Genomic DNA, 19406 nt, shown 5'->3' with positions numbered 1-19406 from the left:
ACTATCTGCGCATTAATTAAGGCGTTCTAGTCAACTGGAAATATTATGAATCAACTTGAAAGAGAATGTGGGTCTATATTGTCTTTATGCATTGTAAAAAGGATTGTTCAAGTGGGCAAAACTTTTTTTCCAAATTAGTTAGTTTAGTTAGTTTTAGTCACCTACAATCACCACAGGTTGGCTGAAAGGGTTTTAAGAAAATAATTTTTTCACCCAAAAAGAAAATGAAGCATCTTCACTTTGCTGGGCATTACTGGATATCAAATGGAATTGGGTTCAATGGTTATATAACACCAAAATAGACAATTTTGGTGATGAACAGCAGAGTGTTTGTGTTTGGTGTACACAAATATTTAAAAGTACATGCCCATAGTTAAATTAAGTGGTGGGTTTGTAATGTCTTGAGGCAACAGAACAATAAAAGGTAGGTCACAAAGTATAAAAAAAAAAAAAATCAGAGCAAAGAGACTAAGACATGGGGTAAGCCTAAATACACACAGCGATTGATCATAGGTGCAGACAATACTGTAGGTAAACAAGAAAGGAACAAAGGGACACTGACAGCGTCTAATTAAATTAATTTGTCATTTATTTAACAGTGATTTAAATGATCAGTAATCATCAAGCAGCATTATTGACAGACATATTTCAAATGACTTGCTTATACTTGTAATCACTGTAGTTTGGATATACTGAATCAATTAGTTAACATGGCAAATAATAAACAATTCAGTTAGATAAAAATAGCATAGTAACTCACTATACATAGGGTGGTAACTTGCTTTAAAAAAACTAAATGCCCTAGTCCTAGCCTGGAACTGCTTTCTGGTTTGCAAGCATACTTATTAAATATTTAATTTACCTCATTGTTACAGTGCTTAGGTTTCTAGGGGTCTAGCCAATGCAAAAAGTTATTTATTTTGTAAAAAAATAAACATCAAATCATTGAAAATCAGCAATATTAAATAACATTCTATATTGTAGACCTGTCAAAATTGATTTTAACAGCACTATGTTTATTAACGCATGATTAATGCAACACATCTGTTTGACCATTTTATTAAAATATAATAAAGAGGCTTAAAAACCTTCAACCCAACACATTTATTCAAAGAGTCCTTTCTTTACTCGGATATATAAAAATAAAAAAACTGAAAAATAACGATCACTAATTTGGTTTACTGATGTGCTCTCAAATCAAGCACACAATTAAAACCATCCATGTGGAAACAAAAAACCTTTTAAAACACCATTATTACTTTAAAACATTTACAAGAATATTTTGTCTTTATGCTCCATGTTGAGTATTGTTTCACTATTAATAAACATACATTTTTTCAAGCCCATGATAATTAAAAGTATTAAATACAGTGGAACCCAGTTATGTCGAGGGCCTAGGGGTCGCCAAAAAGCGTCGAGATAACCGATGATCGAGACAAACGAAAACCAATATGGCGGCAATATATTAACGTGCTTGAAATTTCTTTATGTACATGATGTGCGTTATTAAATGAGAATGTACATGCACGTGTTTTTAAAGGTTTTTTTTTTTTACACAACAGCGTTGCCGCGATTTGTTTGATTGGTCATGCGGATCGAGAAAACCTGTAATGCGGATAAGGAGGCGGAAGCCGAAGTAAACGCAAACAAAGTTTATTGAGAAAACTCAGGAGATAATCCACCAATACTTGTAGCGAAGCAGTAATATCCACTGGCGGTCCACGAAGTTATGTGAAGCAGAGACAGTTCTTGTAGAGAATCCACGGATGGAAAGCGCAGCGCTGGGCAGCAAAGGATAAACATGAACATGAAAAAGAGCAGGATCGGGATAATCCGGGGTGCCGTTGAGAGAATGCGGAGTCCGAGAAGAAGGGTACGTAGCGGGATACGTATACTCGATTACACAGCCCGCCATGAACCAACACATACGATCATGCACACACAATAACAGCCCGCGAGTGTGTGGAGGTGAGGGGCTTAAATAGGAGATGGGATGAGCGAGTGAATTAGAGTCAGGTGTGTGTGATCAGCATGACTGCGAGGAGCTCCGTGCGGGCGGGGCAGGCAGGGGAGAAGAAGCAGGGTGCTTCGGGGAATGCCGAGGTTTGACAGCCGCCGAAGGGGGCGTGGCACGGGGATTCCTGACATAACCGACGTTATGTGGCAAATTTGCAACCTCTTGTGCTCGAGATATTAGGTACGGCAACATAAAAGAATCGACATAACCGATTAGAAAATGCTAAGACAAAGCAAAAATTTGGCGGTTCACTTCAAAAACGTCGACTTAATAGGGTTAACCGAGGTCGAGATAAGTGGGTTTGACTGTAGTATGAATTTAAGGTACATTCAGAACAGCTACAAATCATATGATTAATCGTGAATATTTTAATTGATTGACAGACCTACTATTTTGTAATTGTTTAAAAGCTTCATTTTTGTACATTTTTTATATTACTGCTCTACCACAGGCAGAGGTGGGAAGTAACAGAGTACAAATACTTCGTTACTGTACTTAAGTAGATTTTTTTGGTATCAGTATTTTACTTCACTATTTATTTTTCAGACAACTTTTTACTTTTACTCTTTAAATTTTTACACAAATATCTGTACTTTTTACTTCTTACATTTTCAAAAGAGGCTGGTGTATAAAATCCTGACTCTCACTCACCACTAGTTTACGAAGCTAAGAATCAGCAGGCAGAAGGCAGTGAGAAGTTTGGGGTTAATGTGGATGAGACAGAGGGAGTCAGTGATGTAAACATGACTGAGAACAGACACATTCATGATCATCATCTTTTCTCTGCTTGTGTTTTGTATGTGGATGTTGAGCATGGATACATTCATTAGGTAACAACATTTTTATTTCGTTTTGTATTAATATATATATATATATATATATATATATATATATATATATATATATATATATATATATATATATTTGGCTGTCAATTTTAAACGGCACTAAACTGTATTAACGCTATCAATTCAGCGCACATTTCTGTTTTTACCATTTTAATGAAAAATATACTATATAAATATAAATATAATATAAATAAATAAATAAATAAATAAATATAAGAGTCGAAATTAAAACCTCCAGCAAAACATACACTTATTCACGACGTCCCTTCTTTACTTAGATATACAATAAATAAATAAACTCCACCGAAAAATATTTTTAATCACTAAACTTTTGTTTTATTTCTGCGCCAAGTCTCAAATCATACACTAAATCCGCCATGTTTTACACAATTTACCCTCTGGGTGGCGTTTTGTGGTTTTTCCCTCATAATGGCAACCCGAACTTAAATTTCTGTCTTTATTGATCGTACAGATAAAAACAATACATCATTCAAATCTGTAAAATGTCTATGATTATATATAAAAGCTTCCTGACTTGACTTGAAGAGGTGCACTTTCTTCGGTATCACCTCATTAACTGTCCGTGTGGAAACATAGCAAAGGCTCTTAATGATGTCCACACATCTCTGCACTGTTATATTCACTGTACATATGCTTACATAAATATCACATGCTGTACATATGCTACATATTTATCTGCACTATTTACTTTTTGCACTTCTGGTATACGGCAAACTGCATTTCGTTGCTGTGTACCTGTACTATGCAATGACAATAACGTTCAATTAATCTATCTATCAATCTATCAATCAATCAATCAATCAATCAATCAATCTATCTATCTATCTATCTATCTATCTATCTATCTATCTATCTATCTATCTATCTATCTATCTATCTATCTATCTATCTATCTATCTATCTAATATTAATATGATGTGAGGTCCAGTTAACAGCTAAAACAGGTAGAAGTAATAACTACTTTTTACTTAAGTACATGTCAGAGCCAAGACTTCTTTACTTTCAATTAAGTAAAAAGGTATAATCAGTACTTCAACTTTTACCCGAGTATTTTAAAACATGAGTATCTGTACTTCTACTTAAGTAATGGATGTGTACACTTTTGCCACCTCTGACCACAGGTATTCTGCCTGCCAGAATAATGAGGAAGAGACGGCACTGGAAACCCCATTTTCGTGTATTTAAGCACTGGACATTTCAGAGTTAAGTTTGAGGACGTGTTGTAAGATCTGACCCAATGGCGAAAAAAGTACGCTCCAAGGGTGAAAAACCTGAAGCCATCATCTCTGCCTTACAAGCAGCCAATGAAGATCTTCGATCCAAACTAACTGACATTCAAATTGAACTGCACCAAGAAAAATGCAAGGTGAGTATGCAACAAATTAAACCTTTTTAATAGTTTTAGATTTCCAATTTAACCTTTGTTTTTTTCACAATACTGTTTTTCGTAGACATTTTAAGGTTTTGTTTCATACATGAACCATTTAATGTATCTTTATAACATGCAAAGACTTCAAAATAAGTTTATCAAAGGAGATTTAATATTCAAGGTACAGGTTGTATTCAAGATACAGATGAGGCAAGCTAGTAACAATCATTCTGAGGTTTGGCCACAGTATTTATGGTATAGTCTCTGTAAGGTACTTACAGGAACTTAAAGGAACTGCTGAGACATGCACTGAAACAGGGTTAGATTTTATTAGGTTTGTCATGAGATGCAAGGGTATGCTTATGCAAAATTGACAATACAGCCATATAAGGATCATATATAACATGGTTTTTTACAGGTCAGCAAATTGGAACGCGATAAGACACAGGAAGCCAAGCGCATCCGTGAGCAGGAGCAGCACCGGCACACTGCAGCTCTTACTGAACAACGGGCACGCTGGCATGAGGAGAAGCTCAAGGAGCTGGCGGGACTGCGTGAGTCACTGACACGACAGCATGAGCAGGAGCTAGGTAGAACTGCCAAGATCAAGGATGGTGAGATCCAGAGGCTACGGTCTGCATTGGCTGCATTGCGTGATGGAACTGGTGAGAAGGTACGCACAACACTAGTGCTGGAGGCACGTGATGAGGCACGGCGTTTCTTCGAGCAGGAACGTGCAAAGTTGCTAGGAGAAATTGCTGAACTGAAGGCTGCAAAGCGTAATACAGATGAAGCGCTCAATGCTGCCATCCAAGCTGATAAAACTAAGGCGGTTGACCTGCGTTCTGAGCACCAGGCACATCAAGAACAGATAACCAAGATCAAGTGGGACTGTGAGCGGGACATTCGGCGGCTGGTAAGTGGCTGTTTATTTATCACATTCTATTTTAAAAAGCTAACAAAGGCCCCAACATAGAGAGTTCTTTATGTATTTTAGTAATAACTTTGTTTCAATTAAATTAATTTTTATTTGAAAAATTCTGTTTAATAATGCACATTGTCTCAAAGCAGCTTTACAGAGATTAAGTGGTTGTAAATTAACTTTTGAGCAACAACATAAAATAGTGTCTGGTCTGTGGTGTAAAGGCCATTTTGATTAAAATTACATTATAATGTTTAATATAGTGCCGCTACAACCTAGTTGGGGCTGAAATTGTACTGCTTTTCACCCTAAGGATGTCATCTAAATGGCCCCCACACACACTTGGGAGGTCCAGAATGACAAAATCTACATTTACACTTTTCATTATTTAAGTTTTTCAAGATATTGCAGAGCAGGTACCAGCTACAGCACAAATAGGGCTGCAGCCAACGATTATTTTGATATTTGATTAATCAGACAATAAAACTTTCCCTGATTAATCAGATAAAAATCATTTTAAAAAGCTGTTTTGCTTATTATAACTATATAAAACCCTAATTCAGATTATATATGTATAAAATTGTACTTTAAAAAATGCAAAAGTCAGATATTGAGTTTAATTATCTTTAATTTTGACATTTTAAAATGTATGGGGGATTTTTTTTTACAAAAAAAATGAGTTGAGTATGCAAGGTTTATAATATTAAAATATATATGCATAAATTAAGTATACAACCATAAAAAGAATACAAAAGCATTTGAACATAGTAAAGCTACAGTTAATCACAGTTGAAAACAGATAAGTTACTTTTGTAGTAGACAAATGCTATAAAAATAGAATAAAATGTAGAAATGCAGCAAGCTAACAGGCTTAAATAAAAAAGGGAAAAAATATGCATTGGTGTAAAAATGCAAAATAATTTGCTGAAAACCACAACAGTGACTAAAAAACTTTTAGATGTTTTGCTGTTTTTTTTAGTGTTCGCACCATTGTAAGGGAATCCATCACTATGTCGCGAGCGAGGTGATTGTGCAACCTGATGCTTGCGAGTCATGACAGAACAGATCCAGGGCGACTGTCCTGAAGTTACAAACAAACAGTTTACACAATAGCTTTTCATTAAAATACACCATTTTCACATTATAAGGCGGGTGGCCAACCAGTCAGAGACCGAGAGCCAAATTTTTTACTATGTTACCGCAAAGAGCCACATCATACACATAGGCACACATAAACATCACCCATCCCTTCCTCTAACACACACACACGCACGCACCTCTGCTGTTTATACAAAAATGTATGTATAAACAGACAATCTTACTTTAGTTTGACACTTTCCTATAATATCCCTTCATATTTAACTCATTCATAAATTAAGTACATCCTCTTTAAATTCTATGGTTTTACATATCAGGGCATAAAAATCATTGTCACACCTTAATTGTACTTAATAACTTAAGTCACATGGAATTGTCTCAATCTTCATATTTTTTAACTATTCCTTCGATAAATTGTAATTGTTTTAAGATTTATAAAATCATGAATTCCCCAGAACATACCTGTTTAGTAGCTGACAAGATGCTGTGCTGCTGTTTCTCCTTTCTTCTTGAAAATTCTGAGTAGCTGTTTGAGAAGTTTTTAAGCTGACCAATAAATATAAACACCAAAAATGTTTGTAATTCTACTGAATTCCACAGAAAAAAAATCGGGAAATGACCAATCACCAACCTGATTTGTCTTCTTTTTTTTTTTTTTTTTTTAAATAGTGGAGCAATATCAGAATGGAGTTTCTCAGAGAAATATTGCAAAGAGTTATCATCATCTACAGTGCATTCACCAACCTGATTTGTAATTTTTTTATCTGTGGAAAACTTCTCAAACCAGCTACTCAGAGTTTTCAAATGGTTTTCAATTGCTGATAAATTTGTCAAAACAAAATACACAGAAATACAAAATTGTTTCAGATAAACATAAACTTGAATTACAAACTTGATTCCAAAAAAGTTGGCACACTGTAGAAATTGTGAATTAAAAAGGAATGCAATAATTTACAAATCTCACAAACTTATATTTTTTTCACAATAGAATATAGATAACATATCAAATGTTGAAAGTGAGACATTTTGAAATGTCATGCCAAATTTTGGCTCATTTTGGATTTCATGAGAGCTACACATTTCAAAAAAGTTGGGACAGGCCAGAAAAGTTACATATAAGGAACAGCTGGAGGACCAATTTGCAACTTATTAGGTCAATTCACAACATGATTGGGTCTAAAAAGAGCCTCTTAGAGTGGCAGTGTCTCTCAGAAGTCAAGATGGGCAGAGGATCACCAATTCCCCCAATGCTGTGGCGAAAAACAGTGAAGCAATATCAGAAAGGAGTTTCTCAGAGAAATATTGCAAAGAGTTATCATCATCTACAGTGTATATTATCATCCAAAGATTCAGAGAATCTGCAACATTTCTTTGCGTAAGGTTTGAAGCCGGAAAACCACACTGGATGCCTGTGATCTTCGGGCCCTTAGACGGCACTGCATCACATACAGGAATGCTACTGTAATGGAAATCACAACATGGGCTCAGGAATACTCAAAAAAGAAGCCATATCTAAACATGATCCAGAAGCGTAGGTGTTTTCTCTGGGCTAAGGCTCATTTAAAATGGACTGTGGCAAAGTGGAAAAATTTTGACGAATCAAAATTTAAAGTTATTTTTGGAAAACTGGGACGCTATGTCATCCGGTCTAAAGAGGACAAGGACAACCCAAGTTGTTATCAGTGTTCAGTTCAGAAGCCTGCATCTCTGATGGTATGGGGTTGCATGTGCATGGGCAGCTTACACATCTGGAAAGGCACCATCAATGCTGAAATATGCCATCAATATGCTGAAAAACTTGGTATATCCAAGTTTTAGAACAACATATGCTCCCATCCAGACGTTGTCTATTTCAGGGAAGACCTTGCATTTTCCAACATGACAATGCCAGACCAAATACTGCATCAATTACAGCATCATGGCTGCGTAGAAGAAGGATCTGGGTACTGAAATGGCCAGTCTGCAGTCCAGATCTTTCACCCATAGAAAACATTTGGTGCATCATAAAGAGGAAGATGTGACAAAGAAGACCTAAGACAGTTGAGCAACTAGAAGCCTGTATTAGACAAGAATGGGACAACATTCCTATGATAATCTGTTATGAAAGGAAGCCACACAGTGGTAAACCTGGCCTTGTCCCAACTTTTTTGAGATGTGTCTTGATGCGATGAAATATGCAAAATAAAAATAAACTTATTTTTTTCCTTAGAATTATACATTTTCTCAGTTTAAACATTTGATATGTCATCTATGTTGTATTCTCAATAAAATATTGAAATCTGAAACTTCCACATCATTGCATTCTGTTTTTATTCACAAGTTGTGTCCCAACTTTTTTGGAATCGGGTTTGTACATCTAAAGTATGTAAAGAGCAATGAAAGACATTTTTAAAAAATGAGAATCCTTTAAAAATATAACTGACAGTCTAATGACCATGCAAGTGGTTATTTATTTGGAAAAAGTGCACATGTACTGACTAATTGTCAGTAACCGCACCGACAAATTATTACTGTGGGACCGCAGTGCATTCCAGGTTGTAAAAGTACAGAGGCCGCAGTGTCTATGTACCAGCATGAAGTGTTTTAGAAGCCTTGATCTCTAGGTCTGTGAAAATCCACAATTGCTGCACAGTCACATGCAAGGCAGGACTCTAAACCTTTGCCAAAATTTGTTTTAAATGTGAGTCATTTAAACCAAAACCAAACAAAAAAGAAAAGTTTTTAGGCTAAACTATACTAATCTACCTGCAGAAACAGTATTTATGCATACAAATTAAACATATCTTACCTGAGTGTCCATATAATGATAAAAACAGCATGTTTCTCTGTTTGCATGTTGTCTAAAGATTGTTGAAGCCTTTCGAGGATTTTATTTTTGCATGTGCCAAATTAGTCATTTAGATTTCTCTCTACAAGGTAAAGACCAAAAAAAAAAATAGTCAAGACAGATAAACCAGGGACCAGTAACAGAACAATAACTCCAGCATCAAAACTACAAGAAACAGCCTTTTAGTCCTAAACCTCCTTTGTCTTATTAATCTTAAGGTTTGCCTAGCAACTTCTGACAATTGTGAGACACAGTCATCGAAAACATGCTTGAAAGGTTCCCCAATAATTTACAGAGGAGTAGGGTTGCAAAGAGGAGTAAACGTTTTGGAAACTTTCTATGAGAACTTCATCTGGGGAATTTTTTACATATTCTAAGATGGAAACTTACCAGAAATTTAAGGGAATTTACGGAAAGTAGAAATTTGAGGAAATTGATATAAACTGTATTATATACAAACAAATATAAACATTCTGTTTGTTCAGCAGTTCACTTGGATGCAAACTAATACAGATTTAAAAAATATATATAATTTTTGATCTAATAAGAGACTTCTTTCAAAAATAATAAACATTGTAATGTCTGCAAGATAACGTGATGAATGTGCGGGGTAGAAATTGCAATAAATCTGGTTGTTTTAACCAAGCTTATCATACAAAAATGTTTAACTACATTTAAATTCCCTTTTTTAAAGCTAACCTCAAAATTTCGATTAATTCCTATATTTTTCTGTTAATTCAATTTAATTCAGGTAGTTTTCTATAGCGCCTTTCACAATAGACATTGTCTAATAGCAGCTGTACAGAATGTAAGAATTGTAGAAAAAATTTAAATGAGTAAATTATGTGTGGGAAGAGGAACCAGACTCAAAGGAATCCATTCTCATTTGGGTGACACCAATAGTGTGATTATTAATCATAAAAAACAAGTTTTGTGCAAGTTTTAAACTATCCCAGAATGAAATTTATACCACACCAGAGTCTGTTAAAAAACTGACCCAACATTTGTATCATAGAGCAACTATTAGAGTTGCCAAAACCTCATGGTTGTAGTATTTGGGTTTTTGAATCAACATGCCATGCAGAATCCATCAAGCAACTCCAGTGAGTCTCTCCTAAGATGTGTAAAGCTTGGTGTGGATTGAAAAACTGTGTTCATCCTGTGTCTTTAAAATAATCTGTAGCTAGAATACGGATGGAGAGAAATTGTTGCAATGCATCAATGAAACTTAAGGGAGACAAATTCAATGTGCACTGCTCTGACAGACATGCACAAGAAGATCACTTCCAAACATCTTCTATTTACACTTCCATCTCGAACACACAATTAATTGTATACAGTACAATTGCCTTAGAATTTTGAGGAAAATAATGATTTTAATTCATTTTGGAATAAGGCTGTAACAAAAAAAAATGTGGAAAAAGTGAATTGCTGTTTATACTTTCCGGGTGCACTGTATGTATGACCACTTAACCTGCAAATGTTCCAAATAAATTAGAGAATTTTCTGCATTTACATTCTGTGTGTCTTTCCTTGCAAACGATTCATTAAAGCTTGTCATTGCACTTTACAGGAGCCAGACACCCAAATGCTATGTAGGCTATTCACTGTGTAAAGAATGCCCTTTCAATAGTTCTCTATTTAAATCATATGGAAAAATGAAGCTGTTGGTCTCCAGGTTTCAAAAGTGTTAAACAGAGAACATATAAACTCCTAGGTCTAAGTTCTTCAAGTTCTTCATTCTGATCTATTCTGGTGAATGCTTCCATAACAGTTTAGCTGTTGGATGCAGTTTTGTTTACTCTAAGATTTTTACTCTGTGTGCATCTTTTGTGTGTTTTTGAAGAGGTTAACACCTTCCTCAGAATGGAGACTGAAGTCCATCACCAACATAAAAATGTCTTAATACAAAGTGCTTTGCATCAGTCATAAATATTTTCTCTCGGTTGTTAGGCATCTTCCAAATGCATGGACTGTCATTCCTTCAGTTACCTTTTTGTCTCGGCTTTTGCCATCATACTACAAAAAATAAAATAATTTCTGTCATCTTTCATGTCAGAGAAAAAAAACATCTGTTGCGCACCTGTTGTCACTGCAATGCTCTCTTTTTTAACAATCTAATAAGAACTCATATGAGTGTCATTTTTAAACTCTTTTAAACAGTGTCAAACATGACCCTGATTTGATTCGGTTTATGCTGTTAGTACACACCAAACATGGGAAGGTACCCACTCTATTCTCCTTTACCTATGGTAAAGCTCTAGTTAGGCTCTACATAATCACTGCACAAAACAATTTGCTTGAATTCAATAACATTCTTTTTCATATCAGTTTACTTATTTCTAGTTCTGTGGAATGATTTGAGGCATTCCATAGCCTGATCGTTATTATTTGGCAAATTAAACATTGATAAGCGAAAGGTTAATCAACCCAGATGTGCAGCATCCAGCAATACATCTCTGTCTATGATTTCTAAAACAAAGTGTTGTCCTCCAGACATCCTAAGCTTGTTGTCATCTATTGACTACACAGTCAACAGTCATCAGTCAACATGATATCTCTGTGCATTTTAAATTAACTAAAGTAATAGCAATGAGGGTGAGTGGTGGCTCCAGCGGTTAAGGCGCTGGGTTGCCGATCGGAAGGTCTGGGGTTCAAGCCCCGGTATCGCCATGCTGCCACTCTTGGGCCCTTGAGCAAGGCCCTTAACCCTCTATGCTCCAGGGGTCCCTTACGAGGGAAATATCAAGGTCCGTGACGTGGGGCCGCCTTCCCGTGGGCTCACCACCTGCAGGAGGGACCGTAAGGGACGGTGCTGTGAGGATTGGGCAGCAGGCGGGGGCCTGCTTAGACTGCTGCCCCCGTGACCCGAATTACGGATAAGCGGGAGAGAATGAATAATAGCAATAAAGCAATAAAATATACTAAAACAAATCAAAATAACTGTATACTTTCATTTCCTCTCTTCCCGCTTATCCATAATTCGGGTCGTGGGGGCAGCCATCTAAGCAGATTCCCCAGACACTTCTCCGTGTCCAGGGATCGGGCTGTCAAGGCCCCCGCCTTCGACTGCTGCCCAATCCTCTCAGCCCTTACGCTCCCTCCTGCAGGTGGTGAGCCCATGGGAAGGCGGCCCCACGTCACTCCGACGTCACGGTCCTTGATTTATTTTCCTCGTAAGGGTCCCCTGGAGCATAGAGGGTTAAGGGCCTTGCTCAAGGGCCCAAGAGTGGCAGCTTGGCGATACCGGGGCTTGAACCCCCGACCTACCGATCGGTAACCCAGCGCCTTAACCGCTGGAGCCACCACTCCCCCGTATAACTGTATACTGTAAAAAACAATTTGGAATAGCCCAACTTTAGATCCACAGCATACACCAATATGTGTAAAACATGGTGAGGGCAGTGTGTCTGCATGAGCATGCATGGCATCCTGTGGCACTAGGCACGTTTTTAAAGCTGGCGATAAATACATGGATTTAATGAGTGAAAATTTTTAAGCAGCTTTAATTACATTTTATAAGCAATTGCACTGCATACAATATTTTTTATTAAGTAAAAAAAATGATAAAAAATTAATAATAAAAAAAGAATTACAAAAAATTTATTCACCCTAGTCCAGTGCGCATCATGTAGACTCTTACGGTCGATGACTAGCTAGCGGCGGCTCTCCTTCCTTTTGAATTTTTTGACTCTAAACAAATTTCACTTTGAGGACAGGTTTGTTCATATGTTATATGAATGCCATGAATTTAACAGTGAAACTGTTAAATTCATGGCATTTGATTATTGCTTTGTATTTTTTTGCAGTATGTTAGTAGAGTCAGAGTATTTGAAGCAGATATGATTTATTATTTTTTTTAATTGATTTGCGCTCTTCTAGTAAACAATCTCTGAAGGCCCTAAACTTTTTAAGAGGATGAGGTTTGCCTTGTAAAGGACATTGCTGATCTGGACTTCAAATCAGTTTTTTGGGCTTGCGGGTCTACTGTCTGAAGGACACATCTCAGTCTACAGTTACAGAATTCTTTTTTCTGAATTTGGTAGTTTTAGCTCCTAATGCTTGATTGCTAGAAATGTAGAGTGAGAAGGTAATTCCTTATTTTAGTTTGAATTCTCACAAAAAAAAAGGGTGGCTAATACTGCTTTTATTTGGACCACTCAAATATTTAATTGTAATGGAGGTTTGTGGGCAATTTTCTAAATATTGGATTAAACTTAGTGTTGATATAAGCAAGGCCTGAAAGGTACCTACTTGCTTTAGTGCATTCAAGTTCACAGAGGATATCTCTTATCTCAACTCTTAATTTGTGGTTGCCTTTGAGAGTTTTGAATAATTATTAAGATCCATAGCACTAGCCGTCAAACAATTCTGATTGCTCCTGTTGTGTTAAGTACATGCACAGATGTTGTTATTTTTACTTGTTCTGAGGAGTTCAGCTAACCATTGTAATACAAATCCAACTCTTCTGTGGCTGTTATATTTCTCTACTTGAATTTACAAAGGATATCCATGCCCTTTAGTTCAGTGGGCAGACATTAAATCTCAGAAGACCAGAACTGTCCATTTCACATCTGATCAGATATTTAGTTAGATCTGATGTATCTTATGTTTCTGGTACATATTGGGAAGAATGCCAAAATCATCTTTGTTTCCTTATTCTCATTTTGTGCTTCCTTCTTTACAGAACCAGTCTTTTGGTCTGGAAACACTGATTGTCTGTATCTGCATTATGTGGCACCAGCAGGGCATAGTCAACTTTTGCCATAACTGAAGGTAATGATGACTTAACATTGGATCATCATTAAATGGGAGTTCTGTAAAAGATGCTCCTGAATGCTGTTGTTTATATCAGGAACTGATTTCAAACTAAGCTTGCCACTTTCAAGCTCCTCTCCTGCTTCTGCACAAGTTGCTGCTTCTGCTGAAGCGACTGCTGCTGCACATGAACATGTGCTGCAAGTGCCATTGCTCTGATCTGTAAGCTGCCAAGCTTATGCTTGTCCCTTTTGAAAGTGATGATCTGGAGGATTGAGTTTGTCTTTTAGTCTGTTGAAAAGGCTTGCATTGTCTTACGTGCTCCTCGGTTGTTAGGGTTTGGGTTAGGGTTAGGGTTAGGGCAATTTGTATTGTTGCTCCATTGTGAGTTGCTCCGTATCTTTAGGTGGAGTAATAACTTTGGAAGACATAAAATCCAAAATACATAAAAATACAATATCTGAAAATAAACGTAAATACAGTAATGATTGTTAATCAGTCAATTGTTTTCTAGGGCTAAACTGTTATATTGCATTTAAAGCTGTGCTGCATAGTTAAGAGGTGGAATGTAACAAATTACATTTACTTGTGTTAATGTAATTGAGTTGTATTTTCGTTTACTTCTGCTCTTAAAATAGTTTTTATGATTTGTACATTTACTCTAATCTGTTTTGTTGAAGTAGTATACTTATCACAACTAAGGTGGACATGAGTTAGTCAGACAGCGGTGGCACAGACCCAACTAAAAGGGATAAACTGTTAAATTCTGCTAATGATGAACTTGGTTGAAATTAAGTGAACTCCTGGCCATATTTAAACTACTACTTCAGCTTTAAGTACAAGAAAGGCAACAGCATTATTATTCAGTGTAAGCTGTGTTTGACCAGAGACCAAAGTAGCAGCTTATAAAAGCTTGACATTAAACTGTGTAAGCATTTAGTGCCTAAAAACCTGTAGTGCTTAAAAACCTGTAGCGTTTCATAGTTTATTAAAATAATTTATTCAAATTAGCCAAAGTGTTTGATTAAAGCTGCTTAGAGGATTAAAATATGTTTTTTGTTGTTGTGCTGCTGTCCTCGTGCGCAAGTCATGGGATCAATTTTTCCCCTGACGTGCATTCTTAATAGCTACATCTGTATCTCTCTGCTCCTCCAAACAGGAAGAGTGCTAAGTGGTGTCTACTGCAGGTAATACACTGACTAGGCATACAGTTAGGTCCATATCCATATATTTGTATACATAATCCCCCTATTTTCAGGGGCTCCAATCTATTTGGGGTACAGTACAATGCATCCGGAAAGTATTCACAGGACTTTTTCTACAGTTTGTTCTGTTACATCCTTATTCAAACTTTATTAAATTGATTATTTTCTTCAAAATTCTACAAACAACACCTGTGGTAAATTCAGCTGACTTCAGTTGGCTTTTCCAGATCATTTCCATATTGTTTTCTTTCCATCATTCTGGTTGAATGATTGATGAACGTCAATTCGGCCAAATAATTATTTTCCAGAACTGGTCTGGATTTTTTTGATGCTTTGGGAAAAGTTTAATCCGGGATTTCTATTCTTGAGGTTTACAAATAGTTTGTACCTTGTGGTGAACCTTCTGTATTTGCTCTTGTGGAGTCTTTTGATTCTAGACTTTGAGACCTTGTGGAGAGTGTTTTTCACTTGAATGGATGTTGAAAAGGGGCTTTTCTTTACCATTAAGAGAATACTGCCATCATCCACCGTTGTCTTCTGTGGCTGTGGAACAATTGTGGAACCTTTACTCTAAATACATTCAAAATTCAATACTTTTTACTTCAGCAGATTTCTAGACCAGTACAATAATTTTACTGCACAAAATCATCAAAGTAAAAGTTTTTCATCTCCATCAAAGACAAAATATTAAACAGAATAGCCTGAAGTGTGGACAACAACAACCATAAATGACAAGCAGGAGCCAAGCTGTAAGGTGCAATGTGGTTCATAAATACACGTGCTAATCAAGGCTGATAAGAAACAGATGTAAGTGTTCAGTGCCATGTGACAGTTTTGTAATCTGCAGTTGCTAATGGGTAATGTAGTCCTCTAGGCATAATTATGACAGTATTTATGTTTTGGCCTTTTTAGGAGCTGTGATTTTGCTGTGAATCTTTGTGTAAATGGAATAAAATAAAAGTATTTTGCACTTTTTTATTTGAAAGGTCTTTTTGTTTTGGCATGTTTTAAATTAGTGTTTGGAAAACTTTTTACATTTACTTTCTACATTTAATTTTTAATTTATACAAACACACACAACTACAGAGAAACTGGATGTTTTCATGAATCTTTGATTGTAATAACAGGGCAGATTGACTACTGTGACTGTGGGTTTATTGTCTGTTCAGCTGTAAAGAAAATTGTTGTTTTTTTCACCACTTCTTTAATGACAAAAAAATTATTGACTGGCTATGTGACAGTGCAATTTTATTTTCTCGTGGTTATGGTTTCTCAATCTTTCCTGCAGGTGTTGGTTAGGAAATAAGATAAGATAAAATAAGATAAGATAAGATATACCTTTATTCGTCCCACAGTGGGGAAATGTAGGAAAAAAATAAAAATAAAAATAAATTAATAAAATAAAATAAAAAATATATGCAAATATATAAAAAGAATAGACGCATACTATAATATACAGTATATACACAGCACAATGTATAAACACAAATAAGGAAAAAAAGTACGTAGTAGTATTGCACACAGGTGGTATTGCACGTATTGCAGGTAATATTGCACAGGTAGTATTATTACACAGTAAAACAGTGATAACAGTGTGTATTATAGTGACTGGTTTACTCGGAGCAGCTTTGATTGTAAAGTCTAATAGCCGCAGGGAGAAAAGACCTTCTGTATCGCTCCTTCAGACACTTAGGATGTAACAATCTGTCATTGAAGGAGCTGCTCAACGATTAAACGGTTTCATACGGGGGTGAGAGGCGTTCTCCAGCAATGATGATAGTTTTGCTACCATCCTCCTTTCTCCCACCTCCTGTACAGTGTCCAGGGGAATCCCCAGGACTGAGCTGGCCTTCCTGATCAGCTTGTCCAGTCTCTTCTCCAGTCTCTTCTGTAAATAATAGCATTGAATTATGGGAATAAACTGTAGCTAAGAAGATAAATCCTAGTGAAAAAAACACAGAACTATTGTGGATCATATCAGGATTAATATCATGCACGCACACACATACATATACACATATATACTTGCACACATATACACACACACACACACACACACACACACACACACACACACACACACACACACACACACACACACACACATTTTGTACAATGGGAAGAAATGTCATATACCACTTCAATCTACAGTATATTTTTGTGAATTACTTTAATCAACAAAAAAAACTCAGTGTGACTTATGTGTAACTTTCCAGGTAGATGAAATCAAAGCGAAAGACAGGACAATTTTCTCAATGGAAAAAGAGCTGGAAACCACGACATGTTTTCTGCAAAAGTTGCAGCTTCAAAAGGATGCATTGGATGAGCAACTTTTCCTTGTGAAGGAAACAGAATGCAACCTTGGAAGTCCAAAAAGAGAGATCCCTGGAAGGGCTGGTGATGGAGCAGAGCACTGTGGGAGCCCGGTAAGTACTCACCCTATTCTTTTGAATTTTACAAGCTATAGGATCCCCAGTGAATAAAAATGGCTATTGAATACATAACCCTGAGTAATCCGATAAAACTTTTTTTTTGGTTTTGTGTTCTTAAAAGCAATATTCATGAAATAGATACATGAGAATCTGTATTTGCCTTTTCTTGCCTAGATTACTTGCACTTGGAGTCTAGGGCACCCCTTAAAAACAAGCTAAGAAATGGAAAATGCCACCGAATACATTGATATGTAGAAGCTAATTATCTTAATAAGATCTAAGCATGATGTTTTGCTCTCTCTCTGCAGTTTGTATTTATGTAATAATTTAAGGTCAAACTGCATGTTAGGGAATATTATACTGCCTTCTGTGTGCATTGTTATTGTATTGCGTGAATTGTATTGAATTGCGTGAATTAAAATGGTGGGATACTGATGCCTGTAAAATCCTAAGAATAGTCTTATATAGCACTAATTAATAGCACTTGCAAAAATAAATGCTGTTAAGTAACAATGTTTGTGCAATGTTTTATCACTGAACACAAATTTTTTAAGTAAACAAATAGAAGAGAAATCCAATTTGAATCAATATTTATTATAGCCACTCTTTGCCTACAAATCAGCATCAATTCGTCTAGGTACATATGCACATCTAGGTGCAGTTTTTGAAGGAACTCGGCAGGTAGGTTGTTCCAACCCATTGGAAAAATGCCTTAAGTCCTTTTGTCTCTTCCTGTAATCCCAGACAAACTATAAAGATATTGACATCAGGACTCTGTGGGGGCAAAAAACTATTACTTCCAGGACTTATTTTTCTTCTCTAAACTGTAGATAGTCCTTAATGACTTTTGCTGTATGTTTGGGGTTATTGATCTGCTGCAGATTAAATTTAGGGCTAGTCAGACACCTTCCTGATGGTATTGCATGGTGGATAAGGTTTTGTTTATTAATCCTGACCAAATCTCCAACTCAATTTGCAGAAATTTACCAGAAACCTTCACCATGTTTCACTGTTGCCTTCCATCAGACCAGAGCACTTGCTGCAATTTTTCTGCAAATATGTTCCTGTGTTTTCATGTGTATAGTCGCTGATCATTGTTTCCATGTCAGGTGTATGTTTTATTTGACAGCCATTCTATCATAAAGACCACATCTGGCCAGACAAGAAATCAGCATTATCTGTTACTTTGTACTTCTTCAAAATAGCTTGAATCGCACATCTTGACACCCTGTTTATGCTTTGAAATTGTTGTCTGGGATGCAGTATAAGCATCCTGTGTCTTGTTGCTGTGCTCAGTCTTGCCATGGTGTATGACCTGTGACATAAAACCATTTTTTTACAACCTTGCCTTAGTTTGGCCACCAAAACATCTTTGAATTATTGAGGAGTAATTGGACTTTACAAATCCTTCGAAACCTACAAAACTGTTGTGCTGTGGTATCTGGCACATTAGCAGCTAGACCCTTTAGTTCTGTAAGTTGGAGGTGGTGCCTCCATGAATTGCAATTTTTTGTACTGAACAAAGATACCTGATTGAATGAAAATTAGTGGAATTTGGTGGCAGGGTCAACAACTTCGATTTTTTGTTCTTCAAACCATTCCTGAATCATTTTTGTAATGTGGCAGGCAGTTGGCACTGCCATACTGTTGCTATTAAACAGGTGTTTAGGTAGGTGATGCGTGTCAAAGTAACAACATCATGACCCATGGTTTCCCAGCAGATTAGTGCCTAAAGCATCGTATCACCTTTGCTTGCTTGCTTCCTTCGCATCCTGCATCCTTTGCCATCCTTTCACGGAAATTTAGTGCACATGCCCCTACCTGTCCCCATGTTGTAAACTTAAAATGCATTACAAAACATCAGTCCTTCTTTTTTAATGCCCACCCGAACATTTTAGTTGTACACTTC

The 19406-nt window shown here is 36.4% G+C and overlaps 1 protein-coding gene across 2 annotated transcripts in view; it reads left to right on the top strand.

The window, feature by feature from the left end:
- jakmip2 (janus kinase and microtubule interacting protein 2) overlaps positions 1 to 19406 on the top strand; it is an 88429-nt gene that overhangs the window by 10079 nt on the left and 58944 nt on the right. For both annotated transcript variants that reach the window (XM_083565086.1, XM_083565087.1), the window contains 3 exons: positions 4008 to 4252; positions 4674 to 5171; positions 17282 to 17491. In XM_083565086.1, coding sequence (XP_083421212.1) covers positions 4124 to 4252; positions 4674 to 5171; positions 17282 to 17491 — 837 coding nt within the window. In that variant the 5' untranslated portion in view covers positions 4008 to 4123. The remainder of the gene's footprint in view (positions 1 to 4007; positions 4253 to 4673; positions 5172 to 17281; positions 17492 to 19406) is intronic.

This window comes from Silurus aristotelis (genome assembly GCF_946808225.1).
Source record: "Silurus aristotelis genome assembly, chromosome: 16".
Classification (NCBI taxonomy): domain Eukaryota; kingdom Metazoa; phylum Chordata; class Actinopteri; order Siluriformes; family Siluridae; genus Silurus; species Silurus aristotelis.
This window is presented reverse-complemented; position numbering and strand designations above follow the sequence as displayed.